The sequence below is a fragment of the Manduca sexta genome, chromosome 4, assembly GCF_014839805.1.
Source record: "Manduca sexta isolate Smith_Timp_Sample1 chromosome 4, JHU_Msex_v1.0, whole genome shotgun sequence".
Taxonomy (NCBI): domain Eukaryota; kingdom Metazoa; phylum Arthropoda; class Insecta; order Lepidoptera; family Sphingidae; genus Manduca; species Manduca sexta.
The window spans coordinates 4,915,434-4,933,851 of NC_051118.1; the positions used below are offsets into that span (position 1 = coordinate 4,915,434).

Below are 18,418 nucleotides of genomic sequence, written 5' to 3' on the forward strand. Positions count from 1 at the left end.
AAATGTATGTAATTTTAAGAATGTATATAAAATAAAATATATATTACGATGTATATATTTTTGTATTTTAAATAAATCGTAAAGTATATTACAACTTTTTTATTCGGTCATAAACATGTTTCCTTTAAAAATACATACAATGTGTTGAACATAGAAATACAAACTTATTTTAAAGATTTCTTAGATAAACAGCACAGATTATACATTAAACGATCGTCTTAAGTTTAATCTCAATAATGGCCAATAAAAATAACAAGAATGTGATGGCCCTTATAACAATATTAACAAAACTCAAATTATGCCATTGATAAAAATGGCGTATAACCAAAATTACTTTTGGCGAGTTAAATCCTACTAACTCCTATACGCAGGAGACAATTACCAAGATTTAAGCAAGGCTTCAGTATTTTATAATCCCTTCCCCCCTAGTAATTGTGGATGATACTGAGAAGTGTCCTACTTCTATTTTTCTCTACATTATTAGTTCATATGCTTGGCTGAGAACACCCTAACGCCATCTTGTGTCGACGCTCGCGCGTATTTGGTTAGCAACGCGTTTACGTTCAATTTTACAGTTGCGTAACATCTGGAAGAAAAATTACATTCAGATTGATATTTATATATTTTACTAGTCTAGCGTCTATGCCTTACTTAGTCGCCATTTTAGAATCGAATCGAAAAATAATCATGGACGTACTCAGGCGACCAAGGGGAGACATCTAACCCCCTAATTGTACACCTATAAATTTATTACATATAGTGATGAATTATTGGAACTATTTACATAATATTCTAGTACACCTAGATGACCACTACATACACTAATCGGAAGCAACATTTCTTCTGAGTGCTAAGGGCTACTTTTATCCCAAGCAAATATTATCCCGGGCAAAAGCTATCACCATTCTATAAAACGTATATTCCTGCTAGAGACACTGAATTAATATGCATTATCGAACAAAAATAAAAACATCTTACTCTATATAAGGAGATATTTGATCGACTGTCCATTTAGTTTTGGTCTGGAACAGAAGTTTGAACCTCTCGTTGATATTTTCAGGTAGGTCGGTGTCTGAAAACCCCCACACCACTTGGGGCGTGCTAGTCTTATCTATAAGCGCTATACCAGCTAACTGGGATTCCTGAAATGGAAAATATATTTCTTTTATTCATATGGTAGAAAAAAAGCGGAGTTAGATCACTTCATATTCTTAGGGAATCCGTGTTTTAGTGTTTGGTTTTGTGGGTAGTGTAGTTGGGCATCGAATCAAGATGACGGTAATATTAATAAAACTTTACAGTTTAAAATATTCTGAAAATAAGAAATATTTTGACGAAATTTCTTGTAAAAGTTCTGTACGCCACGCAAACTATAAAAAATCAAGACGAATGAATGGTTATCAGTTTTTAATGAATCTTTATATTCTTAGTATGTAGGTATTCTATTACAATGATGAAGGTACTTACATCTGTAGTCATCCCGTCAGGTACAGAATCCCTCCAGGCCTGTAAAAACTCGGCCAAATTAAATTTCCCTGAACTCTTCAGAAGCACCCTCGCCAAGAACTTGCATATTTTATCCTCTTTATACTTATAAAACTGGACGCCATCCTCTTCAACGGATTCCAAGGTATAAAAACGAAACATTGCCTCCAAAATCGACATCGGAACCAAATCTTTCAGACTGTCTAATGTTATTTCTTTTGATATTCTATCCAACGCCCATGAATTCTCCTCAATCAGATCTAACATGTACGATAAAACACGAAATTCATAATCGAAATCGAGCAATCGATAGTAACCATCGATTTTTATCGCTTGGATCCTCTCTAGTTGTTGTTCTAACTCGTGTTTAGATGCTTGGATTTGGTCACACAGTGAATCGTAATTCATCAATTTGGATTTATCAATGGCATACTCCAACTCCTGGCCTTGGTACAAAGTAGGCTCAAGTAACTTCTGTAATTTAGACAACCTGGGCTTACACGGCTTCAGTTCGTAATACGTAAAAAAAGTTTTAATTATATCCTTATGTTCTATCCTCCTTGGATCTTTCCCTTCATCCGATTCTGTAGATTTATTAAGACTGGTATTCGATTTGTCAAAGGATGAATCTGAATCGTCCATTGAATTGTTTTGTATCGTCTCGTCTAGACCAGTGGAGGCAGCGAAAAGCAAATCCGGTACAAGGAGAATGCTGTTCGATGTTTCAGCTTCCTTGACATCGTAAGTTTTATTGCTTGTGCATAATACTACGTTTTCCTCTGGATCACCTATAAATATAACAATTATAATTATAGTTTAGTAAATAAATGCTAAAAAAAATTATATGCACGATTATTAAAATTGGAATCATAATACAGAATCTAATCGATCCACTTAAATAAATCCCCTAGCCAATTTTCTTGATCCGGCCCTGATGTAATCTTTCAAAATCATCGGATACATCATTTAAAACGAAAATGTTTCGTACCTTTGAACACCAGTTCATTCCCAGCTTCGATTTCTTTCAAAAGATTATCATCTAATAACATAAGTCTGAGATTGTCGTTTTGTTTATGAGCCCCAGGAAACCTCAATACTTGAGTGATTTCTGTTAGTTCCGATTCGTGGAGTTTAGCGATTTTAATTATTTTCCGCACCTCCTCCGGCGTTCTTGTTTCCCTGCAACGTAAATTCGAGATAATTATAGTAAAGTATAGGAAATAATTGCATATTTTACTCAACAATAGTAAAATAAAAATAACAAAGAAATATTACACATTGTAGCAGTATAATTAGAGCAAAAATATTTAAAAATAATCAGTATAAAAATATATGTATATTAAACTTTTCCGAACAAAAATATTAAATCCGAACCATAAACAAATCACCATGGCAACCCGCGTCTACATTGTCAATGCGCAAATATGACACTGACGTCCGATTGAACTTCGATTTACAGAAATTCGCTGCGTGATTTTGATATCACGTTATTTAGTTTTAGATTAGTTAATTTAGTTGTTGTTATTCAAAATGTCTCTATTCGGTGATATCTTGCAAAAAAATGAAGAGAAAAGGAGCCAACCCAGCGGGAACCTATCCCCGTACCTCAATTTCGACCCGAATTATATACCGAAAATGCAACCGGAATTTCTTTACCCTGACGACAGCCACATGGCATCCACTGCACGAAGGTCGAACGTCGCTTTACCCATCATCGGAATGTCATTCATGACTGGTTCAGGTAATTTTTTTCTCATGATGAAATTATAACCTTAAAATGTTTTACATAACTGAGCCCTAAGCACCTTGCAAATATTGATGGAAATAATATACTACGCATTAGACGGTAGTTGTAGATACATAGCCAGTATTCGGGTATATTTTAAAATGAATGTGAATTTTATAAATGTCAAGGCCATTTCAGTCATAAATAATAGGTACTGGAAGTAGCTTTAAAAAATATGTTGTACAAGCTCATTTTAATAGGAACCGTAATTAAAAAATGTTGTTGGACCTTAATGTTATGCATGTAATAAAAATTAATGTTCTAATGTAGAAATATCTTCAATTTTCTTATTGGAAACTTATAACATATGGATTAAAGATATATTTTAATTTTTGCTGTAACTATATAATGTATTTTGATAATAATATTACCATTATTATTTTTTTAGTATCTGCAACTTTTATAATGATAATGAAGAGCAAAACATTGTATGCTCGAAGTAAAAGTATTATATTAATTTAAAAAATGCAGATCAATTTTTAAAAACCTAATGTAAATCAATAGAAGTAAAAAAAAAAAATTTACATTTTAAGCTTAATGGTATATACATATTAAACTTTAACAGAAACTAGAATCTTCCAACATAGTACATAAAAGGAAGAGTAAAGATATTCAACATGTGGGCTTGATGCCAATTCCCCAATTTATATTTAGCTAATTATTTTAAATCCATCTATTATTGTGGATAAGAAAGCAAGTATGACTGTTGAAGCATTCCTAAAGGTATTTAGCATTTTCTTTAATGCAGTGCAATTGTCTATAGAAATATATAAAGTAAAAATATGTATGTATAAATATATCCCATATATATGAATACTAAACCATTTGTATATTCCACTCTACCATCGTTCCAATAACCCAATATTGACAAGTGTCTTTACATATTTATACTAAGTAAAGCAATGAAGGTTAGAGATTAAATTATACATTATATTGAATTAGAGTTGTAAAAATCTGTGGACTATATTTCTTATCAATTTGCTGTACTTATTTTAATATTCCACCACTAATCTTACTGTTATATTTATACAGATTCAGTTTATTCAATAAAATAATTTAAAAACAATACCTAGACCACTCTAGTTTTATTTGCCTGATTTTGATAATTTATGTCTCTAAGGCAAGTAATTCTTTATGCACATTACTTTTGCTATATATCCATCTATAAAAAAAATATTTTCATCTATTCCAGGTCTTGGTGGAATGACAGGATTTTACAAAGGATTGAGAGCAACAACACTCGCAGGACAAATAGGCAAAGTGAGAAGGACTCAGATTGTCAACTATGTTATGAAACAAGGTAAATACAACATATTTATATGATGGGAATTAGATAAGACTATATTTTTTGTGTTAAGGAGGATATGTTGAGGTCATAGTTTCGAATCCCAGAATATAATTGGAAAATATATCTAACATAGTTGGCAAACAATTGGGGTGTTTCACCTGCCTACCCTAGAAAAGGGATATGTGTTGTGTACATATTAATATCTATATAGTAATATTTCAATTAATCTACTTAAATATTCATTATTTCTTCAGGCACGACAACTGGCTGCACTCTAGGCATCATCGCATCATTCTACTCATGCATAGCGCTCGGCGTCACTTGGTTACGCGATAAAGAAGACACGGCCAACACCTTCATAGCAGCCACAACCACAGGCGTCATCTACAAAAGTACCTCCGGCCTTCGCTCCATGGGCCTCGGCGCTGTAGTCGGGCTCACCCTCGCCGGAGTGTACACATTAGTCACAGACAATGATAACATATGGAGCAAAGCACGATACAACAGATTGTGATCTGATTACACCGCCTACAGGAGTTATGTATATAGACTGTTATGTTAGTTTTTATGTTATCAGCCCAGGGATCTCAAGCGGACTGGACTTATGGGCCATGTCCTGTCCCTTAGGGATCGTGGGCGACCTGTTGCACGACAGTATCCCTCCCGTGTCGAGACAGGAGAACCGTGATAAGCGTTAATAAATAAATGTTTGCAAAATTAAAATTGTTTATTCGTTACAGTGCGTTGTTTGTACAATGTTCTGTATATACAAAATGGCCGAAAACTGTCCTGGCGAATTAATGACAAAATATTAATGATGTTAACAATTTTGAGAACAAATATCGCCATGATAGTTTTCGAGTAATGAATTGGCGACGCGTTACGAGAACCTTAACATTTACGCAATACGAGAAAGTGATTTCTCTTGCGCAGGCGCGTGCACGCGTCGCCCATTCATAAAATAAGTCATGTAAACAATTTCGCTGTTGATTAAAAAAATAAATTATTGAGCAAACAATTCCGGATTGTAAACAGCTCGTACAGAATTTTTTTTTTTTTTAATTTTTATCCAATTTTGGCACGAACAATATTAATAAATTGAAATTTTCCGCAAATTTTCGGGACGAACATCCAAAATCACAGAAAAAATAAAAACATGGATATATCAAATTTAATACGAATTTCCAATATCATCCGATTTTTAGACGGTTAAAACAAAATAATCAGGTATCTGAGCAAGCAAACAAATCGAAACGATAACGGCACTATCTAAATGCTTTAATTCATACTTATCTATACAACCGTCATAGGTACAATCAGCAAAGTTGGCGGTCGACCACCCTAAGGGTCAAAATAACTTGGCAAATTTGTTTTACTACGTTTGGGAGGCGGGGTTTGGGATCGATTGCATAGATCGATATCAGTCGTAAGTCTGTTGGCTACCTGCAATGACGTTACGTAACACTACCGAACCGCTGCTGAGTGTATAATAGAAAACGAAATTAAAATTGATGCGCGCACGTCTATGCTATGACGATAATTCCTATACTTGTAAGATGCATATCGTCGGCGTAAGGAACGTAATAACAAAAGTTTTATAGTTTGGAGACAATCGCGATTTACAGTGTTTATATTGTTAAATTTTTTGGCATTATTTTTTAATAAATAAGAAACGACATTATGTTAATTATTTTATATCATATTATATGCCTGATTACCTTCTTTTAACTTTTAACAAACCAAACATTATGTTGTATTAAAAAATAATCATTTTAAAGCAATTTCCGCCATATTTGTCACAACTATATTTTGTTAGTAAATTATGATTAGCTACTTTTTAAGCCGTTTTTTAGTTTTCGGTCTCTTTAAACCCATAGTCTATAATTAATTTATTAAATAAATTCAATGGCTGCATAATATTATGATTGAATTTTGAATCGTAAAAATTTAAACTGTTCAGTTTATTCAATTCGTTCAATAATTCATATTATAATAATAAATCATAGTTAATAGATTTCATTATTTGAATTGTTATTTTATTTTATTTCAAAAACTTAGACGATAACATTTTATTCCAATCTCTGTATTTACAAATATTATGTATTAACATTAAAGTTAAAATAATTGACCTAAAATTATTAGCTTCTTGGAGATATTGTTTTTTTATTTCCTCTTAATGATCTTTTTTATCTTAAATATGAATAGTTTTTGAGTTAATAACGAAATACCTTTTTTCATCCTAATTTGAACTATTTAACACCTTTTGAAGTAGTTAATTGGACTATTTATCGATATGCAGCGATTATTATTTATTGAATTTGAGGCGAGTTTAAAGATTTTATGTGTAGGTGGTAATATGCTTTTATTAGAGTAATATTGAAAGGCCAACATTTTTATTGCTGCAGATGTTGTTTGAAAAGAATAAATATATCACATAAAAATGGTTTGTTAAAGAGCGCATTTTTATCAATGTTTGTATTGACACCGGTCTTACGTGGACGCATTTATCGTTAAACTGAGTCGATTGTTATGCTATTGAATTTAGAGGCATTTAAAGATTATAAGTGTAGGCGTAGATTTGAATTCTTATTACAGTAGTATTTGCAAGGCTAACATTTTATTGCTGCACATGTCCAGTTTGTAAATTTTAGTTACTTTCTTTAGCCAATTATTTAGTTTTCGCTGAGTTAAAACCCAAAGTCTATAATCAACTTACAGTTATTGATTTTTTACCGATTTAATAGCTGCATATTATGATTGAATTTTGAATTATATAAATTACTTAAACAGTTTATTTAATTCGTTAAATCATTCACATAATCATAAATTATTGTTATTCGTTTCATTATTAGAAATTATTATATTTTTTCTCAATTGTTTTTATGCTTTTTGAACATTTTATTTACTTTTAAAGGACATGTCCGTTTTTGTATGGGCGCTGGTTTTATGTTTCGAATAAATTCCAACCAACCTCAAACTTATTGAATAATAATGTGCCAAAAATTAGTAACTTGGAGTCATTAAATAATAATTTTAGACCCTTCATTGATAAGAAAAATAAGAAAGAAAAGTCATGGCTGAGTAATTCATACAAATAATTTCAAGATTCGTCAAAAGATATAACTACCTGTTTTTTACATAAGTAAGTGTTATTATTATCATTTACGGATATAAAGGGAAAAATTTTAAAAATAAGAAAATTTGAAAAAAAATATTTGCAGTAAGTAATTATTTTCAGAGATAACTAAACAAGATTTTTGATTACTTAACTTTTTCGGGATGCCTTCCAAATGTAATAACGTTTATATTTGCAGAGTTCATTTTAAGTGTAATATTTAAAGTAAATAATTTTTTAAATCTCACAATCAAATCTTTCAAATAAAATGATTTATTTCAATAGGCTCGTTTTGTGAAACAGTCGATGAGGCTCACGCACATATCGCTACGATATATAATTATCAAAAGTTAAAATCGAATATAGTAGATAATATATTTGCAACACCAATAAATAATGAGATACACATGTAAAATGAAATTTCGTAGAAAGTCTATGTAAATAAAACACATTTTTTGTTACTTCAGTGATATGATTTAATTGTATTCATTACAAGTTTGATACGCTCAGCAGGCAGGTTGAGTAGAGTGTGCGCTCTAGATCGGTTGGCGATGAAGCTCTCATCCGCATCCTAGTGTATACATCGAGGGACAGTGGTTCTCTGTAATACAATTAAATTATATATTAATTACTAAAATCTATTATTCTAATAATATTTTAACGTAATGACTACAGTGCCAAAATAATAAAATTTATATGGGAGCAGAACGCCAGTGCGGCCGACACAAAATACGTGGGTCAAGTACGAAATAATCCAAATTAAGTAAAAAATCAGCTTTGTTTTCCATAATTGCACACATTTTATTGAGATAAAAATCCCAAATTTGCATTAAATCGGATTGTAATTCTACTTTAATTCAGTGCTACATATTATGTAGTTGTAAAAGAAACAATAATAACAGAAACCTCTGGGTTAAACTGGGTGGGACTTAAACGTCTATAAGCGGATCTTACAAACGCGCCGACATAGTTAATTACTCTAGTAAGAAATCATATTACCACTACTTAAAATCTTTAAACTCGTCTAAATTCAATAAACAATGGACGCCGCTTTCCGATAAAGGCGTCGACATGGGAAACCAGGGTTAACAAAAACATAAAAATGTCGTCCTCTAACAAAGACCCTTTTATGTGAAATCTTTACACTTTTAAACTGCACATGTGCAGCAATAAAAATGTTGGCTATGCAATATTACTGTAATAAAACAAATTATCGCCTATCCATAAATTATTTATACTCGTCTATATTTTTGGCATTAAATAAAATTATTAATAAAGGAGATAGAATTTCGGGCGTCTTCTTCTTTAAATTGGAAATTTCCTCCTTATTTCTTAAATAAGGAGGATTTGGGAAATTCCCTCCTTATTTCTTATTTTTAAGTTATCGAAGAACCTCTTTATCCTCTTAATAACAATTGTATTTTTAAGTGCCAATGAACACTAAAGATTATTTTTCTAGACGTCATGTTATCCAAATCGAATGAGCTATCACTCATATTTTTGGATCTTTATAATACATAAATTGACACCTTTTTGAGCTTATTGACTGGACTAAAAGGCTTACCGGCCTGACTTAATATATTCCCAACATTAAATTAGAGTTTACTATTAAAAGTTGACGGTAAAAGTTACGCTTAATGCTACTGCTGTTTCAATATCGAAAACTCTGAATTTTTAACTGAGATCAAGAAAAGATAGGTAACACCTATAAGTATAGTGAGTATACCCGTCGAAGTAGTTTATTTTTGCATTGAGTACTTTTAAGTTTTCCAATTATATTTCTTTTCAATATTTTGACATTTGAATATTCGTAAAGCAACTTAAATAATATACTACATAGATTACTACAAGTATGATCAATAGCACTATGTTAATTTTTGGCAAAAAACACACAATGACTAATGATATTTGACCCTACGATAGATAGGATAACTTAAGGATTAATATAAAATATAATAAGTAGCATATTGAAGTCTGTTTTACACAATTAAAGGAATAAGTATTCATCAAAACTCAATAATATTATAATTATATTTAAAAGAGCTTAAAAGGTGGTCTATGTTGGCTTTAAATATAATTAATTATGATGACCAATAATTAAAAAAGCCATAAACCGCGATTTTCTCAAAACTGCAAAATTTTAATTATTAGTTCTCTGCCCTGACGATATTTTCCCACGCATATTAACATCCACTAGTTAAAATTAATATTAAAATATTATATAGTATAGTATGACTGATTTACTTACTGTAATATTTAATTCCCGGAATATATAATCCATGGTGCAGTAGTCACATGACGGGTCGGCGACTAAGTAATTAAGAGTCCAGTAAACGAACATAAGTCTACGTAGTGGCAAGATATCGGTGTCCGTAAACGAAAAATAATTGTGAGCAAAATACTACTGGTACTCAATAGTTGCGTGCGCGTCGTCAATCAGTAAAATACAACTAAAGTAAACAATAATAGTTATCTGCTGTTCCTTTCGCACATCTCCAAAACTGTCGTAATTGGTGAAATATGAGACAGGGGCGTGTCTAAATATCTCGGGACATTAGACCGGTCAAGCAAAATGTGTTTGGAAGTGTACTAGCACCAACTTGTCCGATTGTACATAGTATGGTAGCTGTAAAATTAATTACATATTAAAATATATAAATGGATGGAGTATTGTGAATATATGCGAATTATGAGCTGGAGCTTTGATCATAGTTTCTCAACAATAAAATATATTTTGTTAATCAGCCTCCTGTCGCATTGGACTGATAATAAATCTACTGCGAAACGAAATATCGCGGTTTATTGTCCACATCATAATAATATCGGGAAGTAATCGGGTATTTTGATTTCTGATACCCACCATAAGAATAATTGTATCTTATAATCGATTCCTATAAACCATCAGAACAGCTAACTGCCCATTAATGGTAAGGTAAACCAATGAAAACAATTCATCTGTAACGTCAAGCAAACTTGCTATTATGATTGGTCTATTTTCACTATGAATCCAACGGTTATTCATATCGTTTATAGAAATCGGTATGTGTAGGGTTACTACAAGTACTCATTTAATTATGCATAAAAAAGACAATAAGGAATCAATAATCAATGTTCCAGCTCCTTGCAAGATCTTGAGATTCTATGCAATAAAAACATATATGCACCAGAATAAACAAAAATATTCCGAAAATATATTTACTAACTGGACATCTTATGCTGGTTATATATTTAACACATTAAAATGCCATTCATAAAAACATTACTTATTGGGAATGAGTAATTTTATTTCAACAATTCTACTATAACTCAAAACAAGCTGATAGGTTCAAAGGCCTAGTAGGCAAGTCATAAAACCCATACTATCACCTTCGTACTAAAAGTGCAGATACCAAAAAGAAATTTTATTTATACCTATATTGCATCATATGCCAATAACAATCTGGCAATAAATTATCTTGGGGTGAGTACTACAGACAACATACAAAGGTCTTAACCTCTAGAGACTAATGTGACTCGTTATGTTCTATAAATTTACTGAAACTGCCGAATTAGGGGGTTTCAACTTCAAGCTATTTCTTGTAATTCGATTATTCCCGCACTAAGCCACTGCTTTATACTAAGTAAGCAAATAATCCAATTAAACAATAACATTTTCAAAATAAAGGTAAGTAACCTTTACGTGAAATAATTGAATTAAAGAATAACCTGTTATAAAAAACAAAAACAAACTTATATTTGTAACTCGTCTAGTCGTTCGCAATAAAACATTTTAACCCCTACTATTGGATCAACAATTAAAATGGCCAAATCAGAACAGTTTATTTAAAATTCTTACAAATTACTTACAGTCGTTTGCAATAAACGATCCCGGTCTCAATCTTCAATCCGATTCCGAGAATAAACTAATCAAATTTGTAGGCTAGTCAAATAATCTTTGTTATGATTGGTGCATTTCTGAGATGGATCGAAAAAATCGATTATTGAAAATGGCGGTTCATGATTGGTTATTACCATCGATCCGCAGTTAGGGGATTGAGTCGTTTGTTGAAAAGGGCCCCGCAGTAAGAACAAACATTAGGTTAATTTATGCTATAAAATAAACGTAGATAAGATCTTTATTTTTATGAATGGCATCGCAAGCTTAACGTTATATATACAGAACAATCCACAACTATAATATCATATAGGTACACTAAAACAAAAATAGTCATTTTGCTTACACTACTAGTTTTACGCAGTCGCTCGTTCATATGGCCCTAGTGTTGTACATTATCAGTTAGCATCTTAGCTATGCAATTGTTCACTATTGTGTAAACAACATTGTTTTATTTAAACAAAACGAGTTTTAAAAATAAACATTCTAACAATACCTAAATTACAGACGTAAACATTTTTTATAACTTACTACATTTCTCTAATTGGGTATTTATTTACTATAATTAACGTATTTTAACATTTTGAATGCATGTGCTTTAGTTCGCATGAAACATTTTTCTGTAGACTGTACATCTGTTGGGATTTTCTGGGACTGTGTTGGAACAAATAGTGTTTAATGCAAAGGATTCGAATGTATATAACAATTTTACCAAAATCACTTTAATTTAAGTGCATGCATGTGCCGTAACGAGTTCAGGGTTACAACTATCGTTTTCGCATTGTTATTTGAACATATATATCGAAATGAAACTTTTTCCTGATTTTATAACAGTTTTTTATAATATCAATTTCTCCCGCCGTTTCGAAGACTCCAGCCTTAATGGTCACGGGAGGGACTAAAGGAATTACAGTCTTCGAAACGTGGAGAGAAAATTATAATGAAATACGCAATAAAATCCGCGAAATATTTCCATTTCTATGTCTACCATTCAACATAAGAAATACAATACCCTATATTTATAATGTCTAACGAAGTACTTATACTAAACACGGAGAACAATAAAAACATAATAATATTGTAACAAACGAAGTACGATATATTGTGTTGATGAAAAAAAAAGCAGCGATTACATTATTGGCAATTGTTTGTTAAAAAAAGAAAGTTATTACATACGGAGATTTTATTACATGTGAATTAGAATATGACTCAGTGGAAAACTTCAACGAAGTAATGCAAAGAATTAAATCCATTTAATACTGCTGCCACTCCGATTATGTTGTTATACGAGCTAAACTAGATTTAAACACATTCTGATCCAGACTATGTCGATATAAAACGTTCACTTGTTCAAGAACATGTATATTAAGATACACTGAATTCAAATCCAAGTTTTCTGTCTTAAATATTAATTACTTTTATCTTGTGAGGCTACACAATATTTTTACCCCTTCACCATTTATCCCTGAAGGGGCAGGCAAAGGCACAACTAGTGCGCCCACTTTTCGCCATGTACATATTCCGTCCCTTGTAATAGGAAGCGAATTTATTGCCACAACAAGCACAAATTCCAGACTCCGGTCTGATACTGAGCAGAAAAATCCAACATAGCTGATATTCCAGATCTGAGAATAACATATCACAACGACGCCCATGGGGCAGTCCATTTTTTCCATGGTAGTTAAATTTAATAACTCAATTTCAGTATTAGCCCGACACACCAAACTTTCTAAGATTTCTAATGTAATAGCGAAAACAGTAACAAATACAATTACTGCTCTCAATATTGCGGTCTACAAAGCAAACGGGTAAACAAGGTAATTGTTTAACTAAGCTATTCAGAAGCGTAATTTGCCATAGAAAGGCCCTTTATCTAAATTTGGTGGGGGCTCGGCAGGGCAGTGCGAACCTTTGGGCATTTGCTTAGTTTAATGTAGATATGGGCCTACAGGGGCCCCAAAGCTCGGGGACCCTGTATCAGTGGTAGCTACGTACCTGATGCTAATTTTAAACAAATATATAATTTTATTATGTCTGCTCTGTGATTTAAAAATTAAGGTTTTCGTAAGCTTATGGCCCTTTGCCTTTAACGAACCCTAAATACGTTATAAAAATAACATTGTCTTTATTTATCCGTGCTATGAATAACACTTCATAATTTTTACTTTTCAACAATTTACATAGTACTTTATGTCTTGGTAAAGACAATGGGCGGAGTTGCAAGCAAAAACTAGTCCGAAATATGTGTATATTAAAGCATTCTTCCAATCTGTTTTTATCAACACAATATTAACGTTTAATGTCAACGCGGTTCAAACGCGAAACCTTTGTTATGGTTATCATTATCTTGTTAGCTTCTGCCAAACGTTTGATAACGGAGATTGATAGCAATGCAACGGCTAGAAGCTGTAAAGCTATTTTATTTTCGTATTAATATAGGAAGAATACAAATTGACAGTTATTATCGTCCTATTCAGGCGTTTTGCGTCTCAAGGTTTTTCCATGTGGCAAATTAACATTTATTCATCTGTTGCATTTTTAAGCTGACATTTGAGCTCAAAATTCGAGTTGGCTTGTGGTGCGAGAAAAATAATACACCTGTTTCATTTATTGGATTACCTATGACGTAAATATTATTGATTCAAAAATGTCTGCACATAATTTTACATAGCATTGTTATCACAAACGGATCTTTGAATCTCAATATATTCAGTGTAACGCTACAGATGTAGGGCTATGTATGAGCTAAGATATAACATAATGCGAAGGGAATCGAATCAAGCGTGACCGGTCTACATTTACCACAATCCGTACCGCCCATTCTCTTATATAAGTCAATTACTCCAATGATAACTTTGTCCACAGTAAAATGTTGTATAACTGCCAATTTTGCTCTGTTCTAAATTGTCTATAGAAAACAATTCAAGACTGCAAATTTTAAGTAAAATATTGTTACCCTACCGCCCTTTGCTTAGCCATGAATATTTATATGACAACGCACTGAACCAACTCATCGTGCCGTACGTTTACCCGTCTTGCTTTAATGCTCATTGCACCGATTACGTATTTGCGATAACACTTGAATGATTACGGACATTTGTACGGAGATAAAACCAAAAGACGCAAGAACGCACGTCACTTAGCTTACAGTAACTTTAGGAAAAAATATTTACATCATGTAGTCTAGACTTTATATGTGTTAAATTAGTGAAATAGATTAGGAAGTTTTAAATTATTTTGTAGCATATTATGAAATAAATTAAACGAACAAAACTATTAAAAAATATTTTTTGTTATGACGGAATTTGGGGCTATGTATTGTGGTATAAAATATATTCAACTGGTAATAATGTTACAAAGGCCATTTCTACTGCAGAGATTGAGGCAAAAATAAATTAACATTTGATGAGGTTAAAGGCATTTCATGATTTAATTTAGTAATTGTATTAAAATATCATTTAGTCTACACTGGCTTTAATACTATTTATACAACTCACTCACATTGACATCAAAACCACATATCAAGAGGAAAATAATGCCTTTGTTCAAACATAATAATACAAATAAACATCATTAAAAAGTGAGTAACATTGCTTTACCTATTTTTTCATCAAGTCTTTTATAATTGCTGTTAAAAGTAAATAGTAAAGAAGATAGCCATTCAAACAATTCAGTGCAGATTATAAATTCATAGGCCAGAAAAAAGAAATTTTCAAAATATAATCTGGTTAATTATCAACTTAGATCTATAATAATTTGGTACACATTTATTAATTTCATACCACTGCTTAAATATTTTTTATTTTTAGAATCATTGTCATGTACTAATGATGCTATTTATATTGCAAAAGGCATGCACTGGGCTATAGGGATAAAGTTTAGTTTCTGACAAATAATGTGGTCCCGCTAAGCTGTTACGCATATATAATATGTGTTATTACTTGAAAGTATGACGTTATACTTACATGCAAACAAGGTAATTGTTTAATTTGTAAATTCTTAATTAGCTATTAGGTACATGTCAAAATTACCAATCTGTTGACCAATGAAATAAGTTACTATTTATAACAACGTAAATATTTTAGTTTTTGAATCAACCACATTATTTGTGTCCAATTCCTTCAATTTACAGTGTGCTATACAAATAACCCTTAAAGCTACTTTAACGAATTCACATACATTCAATACATTGAATAAACTCTAATTGTATCCTGCAGTCACTGCTGCATCCTCTTTTTGAGGCGCAGCAATTCATATGTCACGATGCAGCATTCAGTATCGACTTCATGTCTTCCGGCAATATACAGTTCAAATCATCTAACCGCCGCGCTAACAATGTCCTTGTATTTCCCGCGACAGGAGGGTTACTTTTCAAAACCTCCCGTAATTTAAGCACCATATCGACAATTTCCACCTCTTTCTTTCCAATTGACCACTTCTTCAAATCACTTTCGGCTAACGCTTCTAACTGTAATGCGTGTAACTTGTTTGTCAAACTGCTATGTCTTTCATGGAACCATGCACTGAAGTTGGGTGTTCTGAAGAAATTTCTGTACAGACCTATCCAGTCGCCTTTAATTCCTGTCGTTAATTGCGGGCCTGACTGTTGCAGTGTAGCAAAAAAATCTTCTGGGTTGAAAGGGTTTGGTACTGGAGGAGCTCTGAATGGGGATATGTTCTTTTGTAACGGCATTAGTGAAGCCATATACCGTTCCAAAGGAATCATGAAGCTCTGAGTTAATTCAAGCAAATGTCTCTTCACCATTGCTGTTTGCACTTCTGATGGACGGTCTGTTCGTATACCATTATGCAGTTTCTTTATTATAGCCTTATCTTTTTCAAGGAACGGTTTATATTGGGTGTATACCCCTGGAGCAGTGTCCAATAATTTTATATTCCCAACTTTCCTTAACTTCGTTTTTATTGATGTGGCATCACCAAGTTTAATGGTGTGAGGCCAATGTTGCAATGTTTTTGTGAAGAATGGATTGGTCACACCCAATATTACACAAGGTGGGTTATACTGCTTTCTAGTAAATTCTTTGAATTCACTGTCATGTATTGTGAAATATGGCCTGTATTCCGCAGAGTATGACAATGGTTGGATCAAGTATGTGAGGGCTTGTACCAGCGCAGAACATTCTGTGGGTGAACTGGCCATAACTACAATAGGCTCAGCTGTCAATACAAGTTCCCACAATAGATGTAAATGAGATATAACACTGGACAAAGCATCAAACACATTCACATCCTGTATAGAGACCAAAACATGAGGTATGTTAGGTGAATGCACTTGCTTGGCAATGTCTGACCTTGTTATTTTGCCAGTTTGCTGGTTTGGAATGTACGATTGAAACACAGTACCAAGGACGGGCAGTAACACATTCTGGCCAGCGTCTAACAAAGGCCATCTGTTAATATCATGGCAGGCAGCCTCCAAACTACTTTCTCCATCCTCAAAATGCTTAGGAGCAAGTAACTGTATCACTTTGTAAAACAAATTGATGAATGGTAACCTGGTTAGCAAGATTATGCTCTTCTGGAAGTAGCCTCGGGGCAGCGAAGCGTCCTTGACCTGTCGGAAATAAACGAAGCCCCAATAGTGCGTTGAATCAGCGCGTAATGTCGGCACGCTTTCTTCGTTGTAAGCTAACTGGCGTGACGTCAGCGGCATGCGAGATCGAAGCCGGACGTGGAACTGTGTGTCACCCATACATCCCGAATTAGAATCAGGGAACGCCAAATAACATATATTGCATTTTTCTTGATCTGTTAACATCACGCCAGGCGGGTAGACGCTCTCCATAGCCTGGCCCAGCTCTAGGTCGAAAGTAACAACACACACACAATGCAACCAGTCCGAAAACCTGCTCCAAACCGCTTGAAACTCGCGATCTTCTTCGATAACTTCTCCACAATTTTGCAACCCACAAGCCATGTTTGGTATTTATTTAGAACGCACTAGTATCGACACATTTTTATAATAGCTTTTTAATTCAGAACACGCTATCATTGTTTACAACAAAAAAACACGCTCCAACACATTTTATTGTCTTTATAAATGATAAAAACATCAGAGCTCACGCGAGACGTCCTCGCAACAGCTGTTTCGCACAACATGGCTGCGCGCGCCAAAATAAAACTTGCTCAATTCAATATAAGTTTTAACATGAATTATACCGATAAAAGCGTCGCATTTTGGATCTGCACTTACCCGAAATCCATTTTTGTTGAATATTATAGTCTTTAATTAATTGTTTAACTTAGATTATTTAAAAAAAGATTTAAAAAGGAATACGAATCAACACAATACACTGGCTCGACAATAACGTTCCATTTTACACAGAATTTATTTATATTACAGTATTAGTAGTAAATATTTAACATTGTGTGACATTTCATTACATAAAATTATCTTAACACATACTGATTATGTCTCTTTTTATTAAGATTAAACCTTAATTAAAAGCTAAATTTTGAAAAATCCCTTCTGATCATCCACCCATGTAGTAATGGTAACACTTGCGAAAAGTATTTTTTTTTTCTAAAATCGTAGACTCCTAAGCTCTAAAGTAAAGACCTGTCGGTTTAATATCGACAAAGTAAGCAACTTGGTTACCTTAAGTACGACCTCAAAAATACCTACATACATAGCCTCACGCCTTTTTCCATTTTCATGAGTAGGCAGGGATGTAACGCACCAATATTTCGTCGGCGATTTAAGGTCCTATGCAATAAGATAATGGTTTTTTATTACAGGCAATGCGAGAAAATAACTGATAAAATTAAATTATAATTATGCTCCTATAGGTCGGCTTGTTCCTCCTCCGGGCCGCTTCCAATAGGTCGGTCTGGAAATCTTTGGGAGAG

At 32.9% G+C, this 18,418-nt stretch overlaps 3 protein-coding genes across 4 annotated transcripts; 1 reads left to right on the forward strand and 2 right to left on the reverse strand.

The window, feature by feature from the left end:
• Nucleotides 1–84: 84 nt before the first annotated feature.
• LOC115443024 (sister chromatid cohesion protein DCC1) lies at nt 85–17,902 on the reverse strand. Of its 2 annotated transcripts, none has more exons than XM_037442541.1 (5): nt 17,763–17,902; nt 2,474–2,664; nt 1,468–2,273; nt 979–1,142; nt 85–586 (listed from the first exon to the last, which is right to left on the reverse strand). In XM_037442541.1, the coding sequence occupies exons 1-5, from the start codon at nt 17,771–17,773 to the stop codon at nt 481–483; spliced, it is 1,278 nt and encodes a 425-aa protein (XP_037298438.1). In that variant the 5' UTR covers nt 17,774–17,902; the 3' UTR covers nt 85–480. The 2 variants fall into 2 exon arrangements, with proteins under 2 accessions (XP_037298438.1, XP_037298443.1); XM_037442546.1 differs by lacking the exon at nt 17,763–17,902 and adding an exon at nt 2,761–2,784.
• LOC115443025 (mitochondrial import inner membrane translocase subunit Tim23) lies at nt 2,899–5,605 on the forward strand. The gene is made up of 3 exons (XM_030168292.2): nt 2,899–3,226; nt 4,464–4,571; nt 4,814–5,605. The coding sequence occupies exons 1-3, from the start codon at nt 3,016–3,018 to the stop codon at nt 5,071–5,073; spliced, it is 579 nt and encodes a 192-aa protein (XP_030024152.1). The 5' UTR covers nt 2,899–3,015; the 3' UTR covers nt 5,074–5,605.
• Nucleotides 10,856–17,691, reverse strand: LOC115443023 (protein DENND6A). The gene has a single exon (XM_030168290.2). The coding sequence runs from the start codon at nt 17,484–17,486 to the stop codon at nt 15,807–15,809; it is 1,680 nt and encodes a 559-aa protein (XP_030024150.2). The 5' UTR covers nt 17,487–17,691; the 3' UTR covers nt 10,856–15,806.
• Nucleotides 17,903–18,418: the final 516 nt, after the last annotated feature.

What these genes read in the sequence shown, in the direction of transcription:
- LOC115443025 (XM_030168292.2), top strand. Translation starts at nt 3,016, where the DNA reads ATGTCTCTATTCGGTGATATCTTGCAAAAAAATGAAGAGAAAAGGAGC. An exon ending in GTCATTCATGACTGGTTCAG is followed by an intron (nt 3,227 to 4,463) that starts GTAATTTTTTTC and finishes CATCTATTCCAG; the next exon opens with GTCTTGGTGGAATGACAGGA. An exon ending in CAACTATGTTATGAAACAAG is followed by an intron (nt 4,572 to 4,813) that starts GTAAATACAACA and finishes TTATTTCTTCAG; the next exon opens with GCACGACAACTGGCTGCACT.
- LOC115443023 (XM_030168290.2), bottom strand. Translation starts at nt 17,486, where the DNA reads ATGGCTTGTGGGTTGCAAAATTGTGGAGAAGTTATCGAAGAAGATCGC.
- LOC115443024 (XM_037442541.1), bottom strand. An exon ending in CTGACGGGATGACTACAGAT is followed by an intron (nt 1,143 to 1,467) that starts GTAAGTACCTTC and finishes TTTCCATTTCAG; the next exon opens with GAATCCCAGTTAGCTGGTAT. An exon ending in CAAATATCTCCTTATATAGA is followed by an intron (nt 587 to 978) that starts GTAAGATGTTTT and finishes TTTTTCTTCCAG; the next exon opens with ATGTTACGCAACTGTAAAAT.